We start from the raw sequence: 24,475 nt of genomic DNA on the forward strand, positions 1-24,475 counted from the left end.
ATTCTGATATGACTGACTCCATCTTTAAGATAGATCAGACAGAAAGTGTAAGGGAAGTTTAAAGATTGATGAAAGATGTAGCCGGATGTACAGCAGTTGAGGAACCTTTGATTGGAGCATTTTCATTTAGCATAAACAATTCCAGTAGATTGGTGATTCACAAGCCATTTGACAATTAACATTACAACAGATATTATTTAACATCACATAAATCGCCCATTATTGTGGATGGATAATGAACACTGGTAATCCAAGCTTCGTATCCCATTGTCCATTGAACAGAAAAATAAATCTAGTTATTTATACAAATCGGCCTATTTCTTACCGATAATTTCAATAGCTCAGTTTCTGAAAACTGTCATTCATGAGGACATCACTATGCTTCCTAAATACCTTTTTGAATAAAACTCAAACAGTGCAGGTGATTACGGAAACCAAAACGAACCCTGTGTGATTCTATGTTAGTGTTAAGTGAGACCACACACAACGTTCTGTATAGTATGATCAGAGTAAAGAAATGCCATATTGAGAAAAGAAAAACAATTGTTTAGTAACTTGCTGTTGAGTTCCAGGACCCCATATGTGGAAAAACATATAATGCCAAGTGACAGCCTAAAGGACTGTACAGACCACATTGAGAAATATAAATAAGATACTAACCAGTCTGTGGATGTTGCACCAGTCTGTGGATGTTGTGGTTTCACGTGGCATGTCTGTCAACAAAAAATGTGCTGTCAGTTTGGTTGTGTAATTTCATGTTAACAATGGGGATTTTATCTACATGTGGGCTACAGAAATATTCTCAGTCAATTCTGTACTCTGATGAGCAATAGTAGGAATTTCCCTACTTGTGAAATGTATGGTCGACCACCACCAACCCTTCTGTCAAGACAATTGTCACGATCGTTTATGGAAGATACGGACCAAGGCGCAGCGTGATAAGCGTACATTTTATTAAGTACTTAACTCACGACAAAACAACAAACAAACGAAACATGAAGTCCTAGGTCACACAAAACAAACCTTAACAGAACAAGATCCCACACCGACTAGTGCCAAACGGCTGCCTAAGTATGGTCCCCAATCAGAGACAACGAGCTACAGCTGCCTCTGATTGGGAACCACCCTGGCCAACATAGATCTACACGATCTAGAAAACACAACATAGAAAATATGACATAGATCTCCACACCCTGGCTCAACATTTAAGAGTCCCCAGAGCCAGGGCGTGACAACAATAAAAACCTGGCATCCACAAAATTCAATTGTTTGCATTAAAATGATTGGTAAACTCAAAACGAATTATGACATCACAAGGACATTATAAGCAATTTCGACATTATTGGCTAGTCTTTGCATAGCTACAGATTGTAACACCATATAATGTGATTTAACCCCGAAAAATTGGTATCCATTATACTGGGAGTTACAGGTTATGTACTGTTTGGTGTAGCACAGTGGATTTCTGAACAACCTTAGCAATACTGTCTTCATCCTCGATTCGTTATTGTCCAGTTGCAGGGGGTCCATTTGAATTTAGAAAAGGCTCCGTTATTAATTGCCTAAACATCTGACTGTTACCATGGTTACCCAATCGATAACAGTGAAAGAAGTCGCTGTAAAAGATGCACGGTTTTACTGTCATAAAGTCGGACACGTAATTTCGGAATGTATGTCTCTAAAACGCAAGTCACCACCTTCAACCCCTAAACCCCATAAAAGTGTGGGTTTGATTAAGGTAAACTCTAAGAGCTCTGTAAAGGAGAGTCCTGGGGTTGTACTAAGTCGTCCCGATCCCACATACGACCCGTTCATATTTAAAGGCTTTGTTTCACTGACAGGTGATTCTGGCGAACAAAAGCCAGTTTTGATATTGAGAGATACTGGTGCGGCTCAGTTTGTAATTCTCTCAAGTGTTCTGCCCTGGTCAGAGGAGTCTTATTGTGGCTCTAGTGTATTATTAAGGGGGATCGAAATGGGTTGTGTGCCTGTTCCGTTACATACTGTCCATTTGACTTCTGATCTAGTGAGGTGGATGTTTCAGAATCGGTGTACAGTCCGAGCTTCCCATAAATGGGGTTGCTCTAATCAAGGGTAACGATCTAGCAGGAGGCAAAGTTGTGCCTGTGTTAGAAGTGCTGGACAAGCCTGATGCTCAGTCAAGTGCTGATGTTTTGGCCACTACGTTTCCCGAAGCATTTCCAGCGTGTGCCATTATGCGTGCGCAGTCGCGTTGCTTAGGTACCATGGTAGACTTAGCTGACTCTGTGCTTGCACCTATGTTGAAGGGGGAAGATACCCAGTGTTCTACTCCTGTGTTCCCAGTGAGTTCTGATCATGATGATGGAAATAAAGAGAAGACAATTGTCAAGTTGCGTCAATTCAAATCTGGTATTAGGAACAAAAGAGGTCAATACACGTCTTCTAAATAGACTAGTATTTTAATTAATGCAAAGCCTTCAATGGTAAATATGAGGTTTGTATATACGGGTCTACTGAAGTACCACGCAGGGCATTCAGAGAACTAATCCATTGTTACAGGTTCTTCTTCAAATACTCTGACTGTTTTTAGTTCCCGCTCTCTGCTGGGCCTATCAGAGTAGGGACTGAGCGTGGTTTAGACTTACTCAGCCAATCCGTTGGCGCACCGGCTGGTCCCAGCCCCTTGGCGCTCCACCGTTGCACACTGTTGCCAGGCATAAGTTCTTATCATAACAACCTGTCATGGTGAGAAGAGCCAGCTCCCCTAGACACCATTCCTACATCCAAGGACGGTTCACAGATCACAAAGAAGCAGTGTAGTCTAGTATTTGGAGACACAAATTCTTATCTTATCTTACCCCCTAAAACAGCTCCTCACATTAATCACAGCTTGCCAGGTGAAACAACCCACATCAGCACAGTCCAGACCTTTTATGCTTTAATCATTAATGCATTCTTTCTAAGTTAGTCATCCCATCAATTATGAGAATAATAAATCCCCACACAATGTCTTCCTTGGTGGACTGTTTAAGGTTGCCAGTTACTTCCTCGATGGACTGTTTAAGGTTGCCAGTTACTTTCTCGGTGGACTGTTTACGGTTGCCAGTTACTCGGGAGAAGCTAATAGCTGCCCAGAAAGAGGATGTGGGTTTGGCCAAATGTTTTTCCTCCATATTACCTTTGAGTGAGGCAAAAAGGAAAGGTGTGATGTATTTCCTCGAGAACGGTCTTTTGATGAGAAAATGGACTCCCCGGGCTGACCTGGAAAATGATTGGAGTTCCGTTTTCCAGATTGTAGTTCCTGTCACGTTTCAGATGAAGGTGTTGTCCCTAGCTCATGATATTCCTTGGTCTGGTCATCTAGGGGTGACTAAAACCTACGATCGAATCCTCCGTCATTTCTTCTGGCCGTGAATGAAACGGGATGTGGCTCGCTATTGCCGTACATGTAGTACGTGCCAAGTGGTGGGGAAGCCTAACCAGGTAATTTCTCCGGCTCCTCTCTGCCTGATTCCGGTCATGGGAGAGCCATTTGAGAAAGTAATAATTGATTGTGTTGGTCCATTACCCAGGACTAAGTCGGGTAATCAATTCTTGTTAACAATAATGTGCACTGCTACAAGGTACCCAGAGGCGATTCCTATGCGTAAAATCACAAGTAAGGCAATTTTGAAGGCGCTGATTAAGTATTTCTCTACCTTTGGATTTCCAAAAATCGTACAGACGGATCAAGGCACTAATTTTACATCGAGATTGTTTGGAAGTGTGTTGAAGTCCTTTTCAGTGTCCCATCAGATGTCTAGCGCTTACCACCCGGAGAGTCAGGGTGCGCTGGAACGTTGGCATCAGACGCTAAAAGCCATGTTGCGTAAATATTGTATGGACACAGAAAAAGATTGGGATGAGGGGGTGCCGTACGTGCTGTTTGCTATTCGGGAGACCGTACAAGAGTCTCTTGGGTTTAGCCCAGCTGAGCTAATCTTTGGTCACACAGTGAGAGGGCCTCTAAAGGTACTGAAAGAACAAATTATGGCTGATTCAGTTGGGTCCTCTACTAATGTACTAGACTATGTTAGTCAAGTCCGGGAGCGGTTGCATAATGCATGTGCTGTAGCCAGAGAAAATCTGTCTTCCACACAAAAGAAAATGAAACGTCATTTTGATGTAAACACTGTGTCTCGTTCTTTTCAACCAGGTGACCAAGTCTTGGTGTTGTTGCCGGTACCCGGCTCGTGTCTCTCTTCCAGTTTCTCTGGCCCATATGTGGTGGAGCGAAAACTCAGTGATACTGATTATGTTATCAAAACGCCAGACCGTAGACGCCCATTTCGGGTATGTCACATTAACATGATTAAAGCCTATCATGTTAGAGGTGGTATCGAATCTCCCATTACCAGTGAAAATCCTGTTGTGTCCTCTGTTGCTTCTGTGAGCATGGTTACTCACCCAGGAGTCAGCATAAATGATGAGGACGGTTTGGTGATGCGGAATACTCCTGAGCAGTGTGCTCGTTTGTGTAATTCGGAGATGATAGGGCTGATATTGAATTATTAATCACTGATTTTCCGTGTCTCTTTAAGGATGTTCCCAGTCGTACAAATGTGTTGAAACATGATATAAATGTAGGTGATGCTGCTCCAATCAAACAGCACCCTTATCGTGTGAATTCAACCAAGAGGGGAGTGATGAAGAAAGAGGTAACTTATTTAGTGGAAAATGAGATGGCAATCCCCAGTGGCAGTCCTTGGAGTTCCCCCTGTCTGCTGATTCCAAAGCCTGACGGGACTCAAAGGTTTTGCACTGACTATAGAAAAGTGAAATGTTACTATACCTGACTCATTCCCTTTACCTCGCATGGACGACTGTATAGACACCATTGGATCGGCTGCGTATGTTACTAAGCTTGACTTGTTAAAAGGTTATTGGCAGGTGCCTTTAACCACTCGTGCCTCTGAGGTGTCTGCTTTTGTAACCCCTGACAGTTTCTGCCAGTACACGGTAATGGCTTTTGGAATGAGGAACGCCCCGGCCACGTTTCAACGTTTGGTAAATATTGTATTGGCTGATGTTCCTGATTGTACCGCATATCTTGATGACCTGGTTGTTCATTCGACAACCTGGCTTGATCACATGAGCACATTGAGGACTGTGTTTGCACGCTTGGCCAGCGCTTCTTTGACCCTTAACCTAACCAAATGTGAGTTTGGAAAGGCTACTGTTACCTATTTGGGTAAAGAGGTGGGTCGGGGTCAGGTGCGTACCGTAACCGCTAAGGTGGACGCTATCACCCGGGTTTCCTGCCCCTGCCACTAGACGGGAGTTACGCAGATTCTTAGGCATGACGGGTTATTATCGTACGTTTTGTAGGAATTTCTCAACTGTTGTAGTCCCAATGACTAGGTTACTCAGTCCTTCAGTGTCCTTTGAGTGGACTGCTGAGTGTCAGTCTGCTTTTGACTCTGTAAAAGCACTATTGTGTACTTCTCCTGTTCTTTCTGCCCCTGATTTCCAGAAACCCTTTGAGTTGGAGGTGGATGCCAGTTCAGTGGGTGCAGGTGCTGTACTATTACAGGAACACGATGGTCTAGATCACCCAGTTTGTTACTTCTCTCGCAAATTCAACAGCTGTCAGTCACGTTATTCCACTATCGAACAGGAGACTCTGGCGCTGTTGTTTGCCCTACAATTCTTTGAGGTTTATGTTGGCTCCAGTGTGTTGCCTGTTGTGGTATACACAGACCACAACCCTTTAACTTTTTTGAGCCGCATGTATAACCACAACCAACGTCTTATGCGTTGGGCGTTGGTTATACAGGGTTATAATTTAGAAATTCAGCATATAAAGGGTGCAGAAAACGTGGTTGCGGATGCTCTGTCCCGTGCCTAGTTCAGAAAATAATCAAACGAGGCGTTGACAACTAGGGGGGATGTGTTGTAAGTATTTGGTATTATAAAGAAAATATATAGGTATGTGTAAGGTTCTTATCATAAACCCAGGGGTTTACTCTTTTTTTGGGGGGGCGTGTTAGGTGTGACGTGTTTTTCTTTCTCCCCATTTTCCTGTGTAGTGTGTTTGTGTGTTCTGGGCATTACAGGTGTGCTGAGTTCTGGCTGACGATGGTGGGCGTGGCTTCGGTCCGCAGTCCTGGCAGCTGTGGCTGATTGATGAGAGTATACCTGTTTGCCGTGTGAGCTCGAAGAGGAGGGGAGAGGACACTTGTTGTTTGGCTGTGTTAATTTATCTTTGTTTGTACTCCACCCTACCTAGGTCCTGGAGAAGGGAAAGGTAGATCTGCCCATGGGTGTACATTCCCACATAGATAACCCATTGTTTTATACACTAGGTTAGCCAGGCGGGTGTCACCCCTGTATTTTTTGGTAAACAGGCAGGAAAGTGGGTTAGGGTTAGAGTGTGATTGGAAGGTTTAGGTGTGTAGAAGAGGAGGGACCTTTTGTTTATTTTCATTAATTGGACCCTGTTCCCAAATATTCCCTTCTCTTACCTTCCCTGGTTTGTTTGATTGATTTGTTGTTTCCTTACGGTTTCTTTATGGGTGTTGTATATTTTGTTTAAGTACCTTACTAAACGTCCCCTGAGGGCTAACCTTGAGATCTGGTTGTTGTCTGGTTATTTTAGTTCCTTACACCCCACATTTCTTCCCCATCCATCTAGTTTACATCTAGTTTCTCCTCCTCAGACGAACTACACCCGAGGGGAGAACGTAAGAATGTGTATGTGACCAATAGAATTTGATGTACAGACCAGCATACTGAAAGTTGGGTTAATAACACAACTCTGGATATTTTGTCTGAATTTTCTAGCAGCAGAAGGACAAACCGCACAGACAACCGGTAGAGCAAGTTTACATGTAATTGTATTCAACATTCTGGCCTGTAAGTAACATTCACACAATTTTGAACACAAATGTCTCTGGCTTTAGGCCTATATACCAATTAGTTGTGTATTACAGCCTGATTAATCAGACTACGTTAAACCAACGATGTGTACACCGCATTTTCTAAATTCAAGCGGACACCCTGCAACTGGACATGGACTATTTATGAGACTCACGTTTCCACAAATCGAGGACCAAGACAGTATTGCCAAGCGAAGGTTGGTTGAAAATTCTCTGTGCTGCACTTAAGTGATAATGCCCGAGAAGCCGGTGTTTGTTGGATATATTGGCACAGGTCGAGGGCCGACAAAACGTGCCAATATCCAACAAACACCGGCTTCGAGGGCATTATCACTTTTATACAACGTGTTACCAACATATTCAAATTAGGATTGACATTTTCATTAAACTTTATTTTGATTAATTTATTCGTACTATTCCATCCTTCCAGAAGATATAGTCCTGACACAAATCTAAGGTTGCTATAGACGCGACCCAGTCGTTCGTTCTAAATGTTCCATTGCCATACTGGCAGGCAACGTTCTTATCATTTGCTAGCTAGCCAACTACGGCTAATTTACAGTTACGTCAAAAAGTTCAGCCAGAATAACAGCCAGCAAAGTAGTTGCATTTGCATTTGTTTAAGCTGTTTTCTATTGACATTTATTTGGATACATCCATAACTATCAGGTTATGATGCGTGACTTTGCCTGGCAGAGAAAATGTGCTCTCTTGTCAGGACACTGTTCAGACAAAAGAAAGACAATCCATGACATTCATTTGAGCTGATTTTAATAAATGAAACCATACATTCTCTTTGTTATCCACCACAGCTGACATACATACATTCCCCTGGATGGTGCATTGGTTGAACTATCTGTCAGAGTCTGTGCTACTACTTCTGATGCCTTGCTTCAGCCTTTTGGGTGTTGATGGTGCTGCAGTGTTCTCTTTGTTTTTGGCCAGGATGTTGCTCCAGCGTGTTCTGTCTGTCAGTGAGGGACGCCAGTAGCTATGGAGCGAGCCTTCGCACCGATGCCCACTCACTGACATAATCTCCCTAGCTTCTAAACCAGCATTAGCCAGTTTCTGCCCTGCAGATCTTGGGTAGAGGTACTGCCAGATAGTTCACGCCCATCGGCTCTGACGTGTACCAGATCCAGTCCCGATACACTCGCCTCTCCTTGGGTGGAGATAAAATGCAAGGGCGTTTCGATAGATATTCCTCCGGTGATGCCACCAGGCATATCGGGTTCCCTATAAAGTTTTTCATGAAAATATGTCAATCATTATTTGAATATGTTGGTAACCCGTTGTATAAAAGTGATAATGCCCTCGAAGCCGGTGTTTGTTGGATATTGGCACGGTAACAACACCCATGCCAATATATCCGGCAACAAACACCAGCTTCTTGCGCATAATCACTTAACTAATTATCTAGTATTTGCACAGGTGGGGAAGCCAGAGTCATTCAAAAGCAAAACCTCTTTCAGGGGTAAGGACTAAGGGTGTTATAATGTGTACATGTGAATGACAGTATTCTCAATGAAATGTTACAACTGGCTGGATTACAACCTAGAATTACATAATGCATTACAAGGCATGGCGAAACGTCGTTGCTGGTTTTTGTTAGCTAGTTACTGTTAGCTAACCAACTGACTTGTTTGCTTGCCATCTATCGTACTAGCTTGCAAAAGTACGTTAAACACTATTTTCACACTCTTGTTGCACATTTCAGTAAGTGTCCATCCCTACGGAATGTTTAACCTTTTGTATTGTGTACAAATGTTCTTACAAATATTTGGACACTAGTTAAGAGAAACACATAACGGTAGCTGACTACGTTTGTTTCGAGAACGGAAACAGGCGTCGCTAACGTTAGCTAGCTAAATTACTTACTGTAATAGCTAGGTCTAGATCCAAGATGGTTGTAATAGAACTACAGGTACCAGAACGCCTGGCTGCAACATATTACCGTCTTGACTCAACTTCCGGATTGTGCAGTTTATGCCGGGTTTACATACCAGTCGGAATTAGAAAACTCGGACATGTCCGACTTGCTAACTGGTTGAACGTGGCACGTATGTAACTACAACCAGTTAACAAGTCTGACATTTCCGAGTTTCTTACTTCCGACTAGAATATAAACGCGGCAATAGGCCCCTTTTCTGTACACAACACACTGACGTTGCTTGCGATTTTTGCCTGCAGTAAACCATTACTATCTGCGCCCATTGAACAAAGGCCAGATTTAATTTTTTATTACTTCTAAACAAAATAACTTTTTTGGGGTTCTCATACGCTTACAATTATGTTTAGATTATTGCTTTAACAGTCGCTAAGAATATATTTGGTTGTGATCTTTGCAAAATAACTATTTTGGATGCAGCAGTTGTCCGCTAGAATGCTAATGCTCATTGACAGGTGGTAGCAAAAGCTAGCCAAAGAGCAATTTTACTATTGAAGTAGTTTTTTAAGTATAATGTTGTTAATTTGCAATGATGACACAAACATTATATTAAGCAGGACATTCATACGAGCCTTAAAATCCAAGTATAATCCAAAAGTAGTGTGAAATGCACTCATAAAGCAACATGTAAACCTACCTATATGTACATCTACCTCAATTAGGCTAACTTTACCTTGTACCCCTGCACATCGACTCGGTACTGGTACCCTGAGTGTATATAGCCAAGTTATCGTTACTCATTGTGTATTTATTCCTCGTTTTATTTTTCTACTTTTGTATTTTTTCTACTTTTGTATTTTTTCTCTCTCTCTGTGTTGTTGGGAAGGGCCCGTAAGTAAGCATCGCACTGTTAGTCTACACCTGTTCTTTACAAAGCCTGTGACAAAATTTGATTTGATTTAAATGACGTTTTTTTCTTTTTGCTGGGGGGGGATTGCTGAGATATACATCAGATTTATATATGTGGAGTTGAGTTTTCTCAGCTAGGAGGTAGACATGTGGCTCATACCAAGGACCCCCAACCTGGTGCAGCAAGGGCTCAAGCCCTTTTGATTTCATTTCAAGTAAGGGCCAACCTCATAATGAATCTTATAAATTAAACAACCTTTATTACAAAAACTTGAATCTAAAGTTAGGGGGACTGAATCATCTTCTTGAGCAATCCTTTGGTAAGTTGTCTCATTTCAGAGAGAGAGAGAGAGAGAGAGAGAGAGAGAGAGAGAGAGAGAGAGAGAGAGAGAGAGAGAGAGAGAGAGAGAGAGAGAGAGAGAGAGAGAGAGAGAGAGAGAGAGAGAGAGAGAGAGAGAGAGAGAGAGAGAGAGAGAGAGAGAGAGAGAGAGAGAGAGAGAGAGAGAGAGAGAGAGAGAGAGAGAGAGAGAGAGAGAGAGAGAGAGAGAGAGAGAGAGAGAGAGAGAGAGAGAGAGAGAGAGAGAGAGAGAGAGAGAGAGAGAGAGAGAGAGAGAGAGAGAGAGAGAGAGAGAGAGAGAGAGAGAGAGAGAGAGAGAGAGAGAGAGAGAGAGAGAGAGAGAGAGAGTCAGAGTCATTATACCTCTCAGACAATGATGGTTGTTTTTCATAGTTACCACCGTAAAGCATGAGGAGGATGTGTTATGGTGTGGGGGTGCTTTGCTGGTGACACTGTCTGTGATTTATTTAGAATTCAAGGCACACTTAACCAGCATGGCTACCACAGCATTCTGCAGCAATACGCCATCCCAGCTGGTTTGGGCTTAGTGGGACTATTATTTGTTTTTCAACAGGACAATGACCCATCACACCTCCAGGCTGTGTAAGGGCTATTTTACCAAGAAGGAGAGTGATGGAGTGCTGCATCAGATGACCTGGCCTCCACAATCCCCCAACCTCAACCCAATTGAGATGGTTTGGGATGAGTCGGACAGCAGAGTGAAGGAAAAGCAGCCAACAAGTGCTCAGCATATGTGGGAACTCCTTCAAGACTGTTGGAAAAGCATTCCAGGTGAAGCTGGTTGAGAGAATGCCAAAAGTGCGCAAAGCTGTCATCAAGGCAAAGGATGGCTATTTTGAAGAATCTCAAATATAAAATATATTTGTTTTTTTTAAACACTTTTTTGGTTACTCCATGATTCCATATGTGTCATTTAATAGTTTTGATGTCTTCACTATTTTTCTACAATGTAGAAAATAGTAAAAATAAAGACAAACCCTTGAATGAGTAGGTGTGTCCAAACTTTTGACTGGTAGTATATATAAATTATATATATTTATATATACAGCTGTGGAAAAAATTAAGAGACCACTGCACATTTTTCTTAAATCAGCATCTCTACATGTATGACAGCCATTCCATTCCAGTGTCTGTTGAATTCCAACACAGGCACACCTCATTCTACTGAATTAGGTACTGATTAGGTGATCACCTGAAACAAATCTTATTTAATGAGGAAAAGTATAAAAACCACTGCTGTGGTCATCACCATCCTCTTGCAATAGGACCAGCTGGGTGGCAAAAACTGTGCTAATAGTACCTCAAAAGTAATATTAATCAAAAAATAACTATTGACCATGCCAAAAGAGTTGAAAATGAAAGTTTTGAGTGAGGAAAAGAAGGGTTCAATTCTGGCTTTACTGGCAGAGGGATACAGTGAGCGTCAGGTTGCTTCCATCCTTAAAATTTCAAAGACGGCGGTTCATAAGAACAAGGTCAAGCAGCAGACATTGGGGACAACAAAGCTACAGACTGGCAGAGGGTGAAAAAACGACTCTCTACTGACCGGGATGACCGCCAGCTCATTCGAATGTCACTCAACAACCGTAGGATGACATCAAGTGACCTTCAAACAGAATGGCAAACGGCAGCTGGGGTGAAGTGCACGGCGAGGACGGTTCGAAACAGGCTCCTATGGGCAGGGCTGAAGTCGTGCAAAGCTAGAAAAAAGCCCTTCATCAATGAGAAGCAAAGAAGAGCCAGGCTGAGGTTTGCAAAAGACCATAAGGATTGGACCGTAGAGGATTGGAGTAAGGTAATCTTCTCTGATGAGTCCAATTTTCAGCTTTGCCCAACACCTGGTCGTCTAATGGTTAGACTGAGACCTGGAGAGGCCTACAAGCCACAGTGTCTCACACCCACAGTGACATTTCGTGGAGGATCGGTGATGATCTGGGGGTGCTTCAGCAAGGCTGGAATCGGGCAGATTTGTCTTTATGAAGGATGCATGAATCAAGCCACGTACAAGGTTGTCCGGGAAGAAAACGTGCTTCCTTTTGCTCTGACATTGTTGCCCAGCTCTGAGGATTGGTTTTTCCAGCAGGACAATGTGCCATGCCACACAGCCAGGTCAATCAAGGTGTGGATGGAAGACCACCAGATCAAGACCCTGTCATGGCCAGCCCAATCTCCAGACCTGAACCCCATTGAATACTTCTGGAATGTGATCAAGAGGAAGATGGATGGTCACAAGCCATCAAACAAAGCCGAGCTGCTTGAAGTTTTGCGCCAGGAGTGGCATAAAGTCACCCAACATCAATGTGAAAGACTGGTGGAGAGCATGCCAAGACGCATGAAAGCTGTGATTGAAAATCAGGGTTATTCCACAAAATATTGATTTCTGAACTCTTCCTTAGTTAGAACATTAGTGTTGTTTAAAAATGAACATTAACTTATTTTCTTTGCATTATTCGAGGTCTGACAACACTGCATCTTTTTTGTTATTTTGACCAGTTGTCATTTTCTGCAAATAAATGCGCTAAATGACAATATTTGAAATTTGGGAGAAATGTTGTCAGTAGTTTATAGAATAAAACAAAAAAGTTATTTTTACCGAAACACATACCTATAAATAGTAAAACCAGAGAAAGTGATAATTTTGCAGTGGTCTCTTAATTTTTTCCGCAGCTTTGTGTATGTGTATATATATGGATTACATGTTAGGGTTCCTAAAGGCAGTAGATTTGCATAGTTGCATGTGAGGTAAAAGGTTGGGAACATGGTTAAATAGGTCGTTTCACTAAAGTAACGCATGCGCTAAACATATTTGTGCATAGAAGTGTGTCTGTGGATTGCTCAAGAAGGTGATTGAGTCTCCCCAAATCCTTGCCAACAATTTTTAACCAATCACAGAGGGTTCTATGACGAACTTCCTGCTTACGTTTGTCTCTCCTCATTAAACTGTTGGACATGGACTTGAAAGGCTGAGACATGGCTTGAAAGTACGCGGTTGTCACAATAATGAAATAGCTAATGTGGTATGTGGAAGTTCAGAACGTATATAGTGTAAGTAGGGGTTGATTTTGTAGTAGACTGTGTCTCAAGGACGTGGAAAGAGGAAGACAAACTCGAGTATCGAGAAGGGGACTCGATTAATTGTTAGCTAACGTTACGGATAGATTAAAATGGATAGCAAATATGTCTTGACTACAAAATACGTGTTATCGACATATCCACTGCAGCACACGATTTTCAGGCCTCGTCCAGTTGAATATGTTTCAGCTAGTTCCGTAATCTAAACCCCATCCGACAGCTACGGCAAAAGGTGAGACAATTCACCCAATACCGCATTCTAATTTAGTAAAAGGATTATGGACGTTCCACTTTGGAATTTGAACAAATTACTTGGGTTCCTCGCTGCGCAACTCGAATGTCAGCAAATGTTTGTCTAGTAATCTGACGTGTGTCACAATTTTTACTACTTCAGTTTTTCTTCTCACGTTCAACAGGGGGATATTTTCTCGATTGAAGGGAATATATGGGATCGCAAGGTAACTATCAAATAAATAATATTTATTTATAATTGTTTCATATGACTGTCAGAGGTCAAATGTTGCTCACAGCCAAACATATTGATAGAAGATCGGATTGAGCTAGGCGCAGTTTCCTTTGTTTACTCAGTCTGCATTTCAGAACAGCTGATACGTCCCCTTTCAGCAGTGCCGCGATAGCTACTGCAAGCCAGCCTGTTGTAGCTTTGACGTGTCCTGCCTCCTGCGACCCTGACACCAAACATATGAGCTCAAGCGGAATGATAGCACTCGCTCCAACAAACATGTTTCACAGTTGTTACTTTGTAGTGGTTTGCGACTAGCGATATTCGAACGTTCTGTCTGTATTGCGTCGCAGTGCATACACCTTGCTTTCCCGAATCATTTCGCGCGAGCTCTCGTTGCCTTACGCAACATACCGGTAGGCCGAGTAGCAACGATGTACCAGCAGAAATAAGTGATTTTATCGGTTTATAGTTCAAAGAACATCCACAATTCAATGTTTTAACCTGGCTGTATGCTTTTTTGTTGTTGTAACAGTCCATAAGAGCACTGAATGGAAACTATATAGTCTAGTCGTGGTGTTCTCATATCTCATTACTTTGTCATGATTGTCATGGTAGGCTAGTAAACTCATACTGCATTGTTACACTGGTATGGTTCAGATTTAGGTAAAGATTAAGGAAGGAGTCAATTACATTATGTTCATTTCAAGTTTTATTAACTGAAATTGGAGTCATTTCAGAATGAGATTAGCCAAACTCCCTATTTATGTCCATTTTAAAGGTTATTTCTGATGTTGCCTATTAAGGTCAGTATTTCACTTGACATGTTCTTGCCTTCAACACAAGCCACTATTGATTATGAGGTGTCTGTATGACACTGTCTCTCTCGATCTGTCCTCTGTGTCTCCTGTGCAGTTTCATTTTAGCTCAGATTTTCAAACACTTTTATACAGATCAGAGTGTATTGGGATTGCCTGAAACGAGAGGATGAAACACATTAGAAACTGTTAGTCCTGTATGGCTCAGTTAGTAGAGTGGCTCGTGCAAAGCCAGGATTATGGGTTCGATTCCCGGGGCCAACCATACTTAAAAATGTATGCAAGTCACTTTGGATAAATGGCATATGATGCAAATGTAAACAATTGCAATCACTGCATTATGTGACAGACTCTCTCCCTGTCTTGTGACTGTTTACAGTACAGTTTCATTCCGGTGTAATACGATTAGAATGATATATTTTCCTTTTATGGCTTGAATATGTGTCTAACAGTGGAGGCTCCTCCGAGAAGGAAGGGGAGGACCATCCTCCTCAGTGAAACATTAAAAAAGTTATACTTTTTAGATAAAACTATACTAAATATATTCACATTTCACCAAATAATGTATTAAAACACACTGTTTTGCAATGGTCTACAGTAGCTTCAACAGCACTCTGTATGGTAGCACCCTGGTGTAGCCAGAGGACAGCTAGTTTCCGTCCTCCTCTGGGTACATTGACTTCAATACAAAACGTAGGAGGCTCATGGTTCTCAACCCCTTCCATAGACTTGCACAGTAATTATGACAACTTCCGGAGGACGTCCTCCAACCTATCAGAGTTCTTGCAGCATGAACAGACATGTTGTCTACCCAGTCAAAGGATCAGTTTAAATCTAGTTCTAAAAGCATACGCTACAGCTAGCTAGCACTGCAGTGCATAAAATGTGGTGAGTACTTGTCTCAAAGAGAGAGAAAGACAATAGTTTAACAGTTTTGAACAAATACATTTCTTAAAAGATGAATGAGAGAGAGCTATATTTCTTATTTTTTTCACTTAGCTAGCGAATGCAGCGAGATAGGTTAGCCTACACAAACACCCGGCTCAAACAGAGGGGGATGCTATGTTAGCTGTCTGGCTATGGCTATCCAACACTGGAACTCTTCCAAGTCAAGGTAAGCGTTTGGTTTTATTAATTTATTGCCACTGGGGCCCGCCGTTGTAACTGCTAAACTGCTTGCTTGACTGCATGATTGTAGCGGGTTTACTAATGCGTTAGTTCTGGTAGCTATGTTGACTATGACATTAGCTAATATGGTGACGACGATGTAGGCTGTGTGTAGCGGTTATGTTATGAAGGTTTGGCTTGGAAAAATTTTTTTTTGCCTGGTCACAGACAGCTGATGTGTTGTGCACTGAAGTCCACAAGCGAAGGGAAATGGAGGAGAGCGCGTTCATGCGAGAAATAATTATACGAGCAAAATGATCATGCTGTTTGTATGTGGCTGCTATGAAAGTGAACTGTTTTTGTGCGTGATTCATTCCACCGATTCTGTTAAACCGTTTCTTAAACGGAAGCAAACTGAACAGAACTTGAATAAACATACCTGAATTTGTCCAATAGAAACTCTCGTTTGCAACTGTTGAACTAATGATTACACCCTAGATCAGCTAGATGCAGGCAAGAGTCTGCAAGGCGGTATTGAATGTCACTGTCTGTCAGCTTGATTGCTCAAAATGTTCTCTCGACCTGTGCACCTACGTTATAGACTTTCATTCATAGGCTAGGTTGTAGCAGCCTCATGATGGGTATAGGGACAATTGAAGTATCATGTAGTAGGTTAAACCTATCGATGTTACATTGAGCTGGGTGAATGGAATATGAATGACAGTCATCCAATATGATGTAATAGAAATAAGGCCATGCTCACATAAAACAATAATCGTCCTCCCTCATCTTAAACGTCACCGACCACCACTGGTGTCTAATGGTTTCTCTCTTGTGTTTCCCTATGTAGTTTCATTGGATGAAATGAGTGTGCGCGCGGGGCAGGGTAGCGACGAGGTGCTTGTGTCCCAGGCAGTGTGGGACTACTTGGCCGCCGCCGGCCGGCCCTGGCTCATAGACTTCCAGGACAAGCAGGGCCTCATCGCCGGCATCATCCGCAGAGGGGAGCGGGGAGGCTGCTGCGCAGTGCGGCTACGCCCCGTAGAGGGCTCCCGTTCTGGGGGAGGACCTGGGATGATGGAGGGGGGACCGATCTCCAATGAGACCCTTAAGTCCTTCATAGACTTATGCCGCTGCGCCCGGAAAGAGATGAGCAAACAGGAGACTGGTCCTAAGTGGAAGAGGTCTGTGCTGCCCTGTGTTGGGGTGGGGGTCCTGGAGGGGGATGGAGAGGGGAGCCTGCTACCACCTCAGCCTCCCCAGCCCAGACGCTCTCAGAGGCAGCAACAGAGGTATAGGAAGCCTGCGGAGGATGAGGCCTGTGTGGTCCTCTCCAACTCTATGAACTGCATGTCCCACGATGCATCAGGACAGAGGAAGCAGGACAACATGGAAGTCAAGTGCAGTATGATGGCATCCTCTCATAGCCACTCCCACAGTGAAGCAGACGACCACACCTCATGTTCCATCTGCATGGGCGACATGGTGGAGAGGACGACACTGGAGAGGTATAGCTACGTATTTCAAGTTTTAATGTCACATGCACAAGTACAGTGAAATTCCTTTCTTGCAAGCTCTAACCCCAACAATGCTGTAATCAATAACAATGTAATACTACAAATAACAAGGTAGAACAAAAACACACAAGCTACAGAAATAAGAAATAAGAAGAACACAATAAAGTAAGTAAGCATACTATATACAGGGTCAGTTCCAGTACCATATTTACAATGCGCAGGGATACTGGATCGATAGAGGTAGATATTTATTGGGTTAAGGTGACTAGGCATCAGGATATATGATAAACAGTAGCAGCAGCATATTTGATGTGAGTGGGTGTGTGTAGAGTCAGTATAAATGTATGTGCATATGTGTGTGTGAGCAAATGAAGGAGTGAGTGTTTGTATGTGGGTTGGAGTATCAGAGTGTGTAGGGCCCTGTGAGTGTGCATAGAGACCGTGCAAAAATAAGAATTAAACACTAAGGTCAACTCAGTCCGTGTAGACATTTCGCAGTCTTATGGCATTGGATGCCAGGAAATTGCTACCTGCCCGAATGCATAGTGCCAACTGTAAAGTTTGGTGGAGGAGGAATAATGGTCTGGAGCTGTTTTTCATGGTTCGGGCTAGGTCCCTTCGTTCCAGTGATGGGAAATCTTAACGATTCTGTGTTTCCAACTTTGTGGCAACAATTTGAGGAAGGCCCTTTCCTGTTTCAGCATGACAATGCCCCCATGCACAAAGCAAGGTCTTGACTGGAAGAACTTGACTGGCCTGCACAGAGACCTGACCTCAATCCCATCAAACATCTTTGGGATGAATTGGAACGCCGCCTGCGAGCCAGGCCTAATCGCACGACCTCACTAATGCTCTTGTGGCTGAATGGAAGCAAGTCCCTGCAGCAATGTTCCAACATCTAGTGAAAAGCCTTCCCAGAAGAGTGGAGGCTATTATAGCAGCAAAGGGGGGACCAACTCCATATTAATGCCAATGATTTTAGAATGAGATGTTCGACGAGCAGGTGTCCACATACTCTTGGCCATGTAGTGTATGTAATGTTTTCAAAATTGTAAGTAAAATCTCTCTCTCTCACTCGATCCCAAGGTGTGGCCACGCATTCTGCCGTACATGTCTGGACCAGGCCTTCAAGGTGAAGAGAGCGTGTCCGGTGTGTCGTCTGGTGTACGGCCAGCTCATAGGCAATCAGCCGGCTACTGGGAGTATGATGGTGGAGAGGGACCCAGATCTCGAGTTGCCGGGACATGAGGGCTACGGGTGTATCTGCATCATCTACAGCTTCCCACCTGGTCTACAGGCGGTGAGTGTGTATATATGACAAAAGAAACACGTTTATGAGAAAAACCACAAGGAGGTGTATGTACAGAAATGGGAACTAGTAAGAAGTTTTGTTCTAGTCCACTTCCAGGGCTTTGCTGTCTCTGACGCAGCATTTACATTGCTAACTTATCTCTTTAGTAGTATTCCGTTTTATATAACATTTTTATTACTGATGAATACTTCATGGACTCACAAACCACCCTTCAAATCGAAGTTTATTGGTCGCATACACAGATTTGCAGGTGTTATGGCAGATGCAGTGTTACTAGCTCCAACAGTGCATTAGAATGTCTCAAATACAAAACAAATAATTTTAAAAATCTAAACAAGAAATCACAATCCAAGTAGATATATTAGAGTGAGCATGTGTGAGAATCCAGAATATAAATATGTGGTGTGCATAGACAGTATATAATTTGGAAAATAAAATGGTATGTACAGTAATAGGCATATTATGATGAGATATGTCGAATATAGTATATACATACACAGTGAGTAAACAACCGTATATGAGGGTATTTCTATATACTACGGTACCAGTGAGGATTTCCTGCACTGGACTTGTTACGGCTGTTGATAAGTCATTGATAATAATCTGCCTATTGTATTCATGTCATTACATTAAGATATAAGGGGGGATCATAGTCAATACAATTCACAAGTTGATGTTTAACCCTCTTGATGTATTTCTCCAAAATTGTGTGACATAAAACAACTTTACTGTCCTAGAATTTATGGCAGTGTAAGTTGACGTTATATCATATATTAAGCATTAATCAGTTTAACTAGACATTGAATTTGAACCCTGTAAGATTCCTGGATCTAGCTGTTGGGCAGTTGTTGGTATAGAGATCTCAAATGCAGTGTGCCTACATAACATTTAGCGTCTCCTTATGTTACGGGGTGAAAACAGTTTTCATGGGCACACAAATCCAAAATAATGTATGCATTGCAAAATCAAATGCTTCTAACCTAAATAGTCACCTCATCGTGATACTTAAAACCTAAATCAATACTGTCATTTAACGTGCTTCTTCAATAATTATGCATAATACTTGTTGGATGCACATTTGGTGTCCAGCTGATTTAGTAATGCCGTGATATTTTCACACCATCATCTGATCCAGGAAGGAATTTTCCGAATGTGAGTGAAGTGATGAACAGCTGTTCTGATGGCGCATGCGACGCGACAACGGCCCAAGTGCTGGAAAAAAGGTGTTTGCGAGGAGTGTCCAGAATATTTTGGTGTCTCATTCGTTATGCCGGTGAAGAAAAAAAAAAGTATTTGATACCCTGCTGATTTTGTACGTTTGCTCACTGACAAAGACATGATCAGTCTATAATTTTAATGGTAGGTTTATTTGAACAGTGAGAGACAGAATAACAACAACAAAATCCAGAAAAATGTCAAATGCATTTTAATGAGGGAAATAAGTATTTGACCCTTCTGCAAAACATGACTTAGTACTTGGTGGCAAAACCCTTGTTGGCAATACAGAGGTCAGACGTTTCTTGTAGTTGGCCACCAGGTTTGCACACATCTCAGGAGGGATTTTGTTCCACTCCTCTTTGCAGATCTTCTCCAAGTCATTAAGGTTTCGATGCTGATGTTTGGCAACTCGAACCTTCAGCTCCCTCCACAGATGTTCTATGGGATTAAGGTCTGGAGACTGGCTAGGCCACTCCAGGACCTTAATGTGCTGAGGGAAGGAGGTTCTCACCCAAGATTTGACGGTACATGGCCCCGTCCATCGTCCCTTTGATGCGGTGAAGTTGTCCTGTCCCCATAGCAGTTGATGCCAAAGAGTTGAGTTGATGCCAAAGAGCTCCATTTTGGTCTCATCTGACCACAACACTTTCACCCAGTTCTCCTCTGAATCATTGATGTTCAATGGCAAACTTCAGACAGGTCTGTATATGTGCTTTCTTGAGCAGGGGGACATTGCGGGCGCTGCAGGATTTCAGTCCTTCACGGCGTAGTGTGTTACCAATTGTTTTCTTGGTGACTATGGTCCCAGCTGCCTTGAGATCATTGACAAGATCCTCCCGTGTAGTTCTGGGCTGATTCCTCACCGTTCTCATGATCATTGCAACTCCACGAGGTGAGATCTTGCATGGAGCCCCAGGCCGAGGGAGAATGACAGTTATTTTGTGTTTCTTCCATTTGCGAATAATCGCACCAACTGTTGACACCTTCTCACCAAGCTGCTTGGCGATGGTCTTGTAGCCCATTCCAGCCTTGTGTAGGTCTACAATCTTGTCCCTGACATCCTTGGAGAGCTCTTTGGTTTTGGCCATGGTGGAGAGTTTGGAATCTTGATTGATTGCTTCTGTGGACAGGAGTCTTTTATACAGGTAACAAGCTGAGATTAGGAGCACTCCCTTTTAAGAGTGGGCTCCTAATCTCAGCTCGTTACCTGTATAAAAGACATCCGGGAGCCAGAAATCTTTCTGATCTTTCAATTTATAACATTTTTGACATGTGTTTTTCTGGATTTTTTTGTTATTCTGTCTCTCACTGTTCAAATAAACCTACCATTAAAATTATAGACTGATAATTTCTTTGTCAGTGGGCAAACGTACAAAATCAGCAGGGGATCAAATACTTTTTTCCCTCAATGTATATCATATTGTTCCTGTTCTTTTCTAACATTCCTCTGAATTCTGCCTGGGTCCTGAAGCCGGAGCACCCTAACCCTGGTGTAAGCTACCCGGGTACGGACCGCGTGGCGTACCTTCCAGACACCCCAGAGGGGAACCGGGTCCTGGGCCTGCTCCGCCGGGCCTTCGAGCAGCGCCTCATCTTCACTATAGGGACCTCCATGACCACGGGAATGCATAATGTCATTACCTGGAACGACATCCACCACAAGACCTCCATATGGGGCGGACCACGCTGGTATGGAAATGCCTGTATTTACTGAAGGCTAATGGAGATTTTAGTATGTTTGTGAGATGTGACAAAGCAATGTTTACATTTGTTTAAAAAAGCTATCTATGAACGCTCACAAGGTATTTATTTATTTATTTATTTATATGTATTACACACATACAAGTCACATAGAATCACATGGCTTTAGTCTTATGAGATGTGACAGAAAAAGAAAGCTATCCATGTTTTGAGCATGTGGTGAGAGGTTAAATTATGATTTCTGAAGGCACTCTAGCTGTTCCTGCGATTACAACGCTCAATGACATGGTAATGGTGTTTTTCTTTAATTTCCCCTGACAGCTTTGGCTACCCAGACCCCACTTACCTGGTGAGAGTGACTGAGGAACTCCGAGAGAAAGGCATCACTGCAGACTGACCGTCCACAGAATGTTCCATTCTAGGAACACTAGGAAATCTAGGAACCTCTAGCTATCCTGTCCCGCTGCTGGTGGTTGCAGGCTCCAGGAGCTAGACCCAGCAGGGCAGCGGATGGATACGAGAGGTGTGACAGGGTCCGGCTCCACAGCAGCCACAAGAGTGGAGGCCCCCATATCTCTCCAAGACCTCTTTATGGTTCAAATCCTAACTTCCACTTAAGTTGAATTTTCACTTAATCATGCACTGATGTCAATGGGAGACCATTCGACTTAATTGGAAGTGAAAATGTGTCTTAAGTGGAATTTAGGATTCACCCTTGTTCCTATGTTAGGTATGTATCTTCTGAGTTCTGCTCAATCCAGCAGGACTTTGTGTGCAAGAAAACACAAGTGAGAGCAGTGCATTCTCTGTGTGACACAATCCTCTACCTTTCACTTTTGTTGAGAATAGCAGGACAGTTTTTGGCTGAACTCATCGGAGCAGTTATCATATAGTGCTTAATAAATTTCAAGTACTTACTACTTCAATATTATTTTGAAATATAAGTTTAAAGAGAAGTCTATGATGTCTGATATGTTGATGTTTATTTCCATGCTGGGGCACACATGTTCTTTATTTACCTGTTGCAAGCGCACATTATTTGTGGTCTTTCCAGTACGTTCGTAGAATAATTCTTTTTTTTCTTCTTCTGTGATAAGCTGTTACTTCCAGTTCGTATAAAGACCGTATCCGAGATAGTAGGTGGCAGGCAGAATAGCTCTGTCTGCTTCTAAATAATTTAATTTCTCTAAAAGACGTTGCAATCTAAAGCACTCACAGGCACTTTGACAAAGGGAGTCAGTCAGTCAGTCAGTTGTTCAGTTCAGTGGATGGCTGGTTGTTCTCTGCATAACATTAGAATGATCATGGTTCTCTGCTTCCTTTTCAGGGAAGACTGGTATATGGAATAGTGCTCTGAGCAAATCGGGCAGGTGTTAGTCGTTAACAGCCCTGAAGCTAATAGCCTGGTAGCTGTAAGTTGATGTCAATTTGCTTAGAGCCCTTCATTTCCCTTTTGATCTTCCTCTCCTTTGATTTCTTCTCGTTTTTACTTACGTAGGAAGAATGTTTTCTATTTGTGCTGGTCTAGGATCAGTGTGGCCTTTTTAAATCATTAGAATAAAAGAGGGACCCTGATCCTAGGTCAGCACTCGTACTCTGAGACGCTTTATGAATATGGGACCAGGTTTTGAACTGCTTGAGTTAGGTTCAGTTTGATGTCCAGTCAGTCAGTGGTCCTCATTTTCTAATGACCAGATTTACATGATGATGTCAAATGAGAAGGGCAAGATGTCGAACCACTTAAACCAAATCAAAGGCAGATTAGGGCTCTGTAATAATTACCTATGCCCCTGGCTGTGTCTGAAATGGCACTCTATTCCCTATATAGTGCACGAGTGCCAATAGGGGCCCATAGGGCTCTGGTCAAAAGTAGTGCACTATATAGGACCCATAGGACTGGTTGAAAGTAGTGTACTGTCGGGAATAGGGTGCCCTGTCTGACCAGGAGACGTTGTTTGATGATTGTCTCATAGATACCTCATTATTTATGATTATTTATCTGCTGTAATTCACATTTGTCTTCTTAAGACATAATCTAGGATTAACAATAAGTACCTGTAATATCAAAATGTTAAGGAGAGTACTGCAGTCCCTTATAGGTGTATTGTCAGTGATGTATTTAGTTATATTTACATTTACACCTTGTTTTGATACATTTATCTCAATGTTAGCGTGCCTTTCTTCTATACAAGTTTGAAGAAAATGTAGCATGTTGATACTAATGAATGATAAGCAATTCTTTAGTGGACTGTATGAAATGTGTTATTTGGAGGGTCAGATGCAGCAGCATTACGTTTGTGCTTTCTCTGCCTTCCTACAGTTTTTGAGAATATAGAAACTGTGTATTTGATGTAACCTTTCTGTTATAAACAGTCGAAGTAGTCCAAAAACGTAGCCTCACTCTCATATGAACAAGCTATGTGTGTGATTTCAAAAAGTAACTTTTTGATGAGAAGAATATGCATATAGATAGTCTAGTCTGTGTTAACCTCTTTTTATTAATTTGTCTGCAGTCAGATGATGTGAAAGAATTTACTCGGACCATACATTAATTAAATATCCCTTGGCTACAACCCAAATGGCACCCTATTTATGATGGCAAAACTTGTGAACTATATAGGGAATAATGTGGTCAAAAGTAGTGCACTATATAGGGTGCCATTTGGGACGTAGTCTGTATTTTTCGTTTAGGGACCAACTCAAATATCTTTGGGAAACAGGAATAGTACTTTAAATCAAGGTACCATGCAAATATTTATATGCAGTAAACTATGTAAGTGAACTGGGGGTTGGGGTACCGGGAGGGGAATAAATACTGAAAAGGATTGTATTGCAAATTGATTGTGAAAAGTTAGTTTTGCTTTTCTAATTGTGTTGATTCATATTTTATGAGTCTGTTGATATTCAAAAATAGTGTGGTTTACATTTTAATACTTGAATAAAAGGTTATGTTCTGTTTATGGTGGTGGTATTCATTGTTTATTACTGATTTAATATTATGTAAATAGCATCACATAGAACAAATCTGACATTTATGATCACGTTTTTCACATTTATGCGATATTATAGCAAGACTATTTTATTTGTGGATGTAACACATCTCAACCCTCATGAAGATATCCTATGCCTTGGTTCACACGTCAGTGCAAACTATTGAAGTGGGATGTTACTGTAGCCTTTACAGTTAGGTACATTGTAGCGTCTGCTGAACAT

General features: G+C 42.2%; 1 protein-coding gene across 5 annotated transcripts; it reads left to right on the forward strand.

The window, feature by feature from the left end:
- The first annotated feature begins 12,997 nt into the window (after positions 1–12,997).
- Positions 12,998–24,220, forward strand: LOC121545892 (probable E3 ubiquitin-protein ligase DTX3). 5 transcript variants are annotated; one of them, XM_041856788.2, is made up of 6 exons: positions 12,998–13,358; positions 13,543–13,584; positions 16,365–17,022; positions 18,118–18,331; positions 21,033–21,250; positions 21,584–24,220. In XM_041856788.2, the coding sequence occupies exons 2-6, from the start codon at positions 13,572–13,574 to the stop codon at positions 21,657–21,659; spliced, it is 1,179 nt and encodes a 392-aa protein (XP_041712722.1). In that variant the 5' UTR covers positions 12,998–13,358; positions 13,543–13,571; the 3' UTR covers positions 21,660–24,220. The 5 variants fall into 5 exon arrangements, with proteins under 5 accessions (XP_041712722.1, XP_045065364.1, XP_041712723.1 ...); XM_045209429.1 differs by having other exon boundaries at positions 12,998–13,584; XM_041856789.2 differs by lacking the exon at positions 13,543–13,584.
- The last annotated feature ends 255 nt before the right edge of the window (positions 24,221–24,475 follow it).

The sequence above is a fragment of the Coregonus clupeaformis genome, chromosome 30 (assembly GCF_020615455.1).
Source record: "Coregonus clupeaformis isolate EN_2021a chromosome 30, ASM2061545v1, whole genome shotgun sequence".
Lineage (NCBI taxonomy): Eukaryota > Metazoa > Chordata > Actinopteri > Salmoniformes > Salmonidae > Coregonus > Coregonus clupeaformis.

Bases quoted from the DNA above. Each gene is read 5' to 3' on its own strand.
- LOC121545892 (XM_045209429.1), top strand. The intron at 17,023-18,117 runs GTATAGCTACGT...CTCGATCCCAAG, and splicing joins GAGAGGACGACACTGGAGAG to GTGTGGCCACGCATTCTGCC. The intron at 18,332-21,032 runs GTGAGTGTGTAT...TGGGTCCTGAAG, and splicing joins TCCCACCTGGTCTACAGGCG to CCGGAGCACCCTAACCCTGG.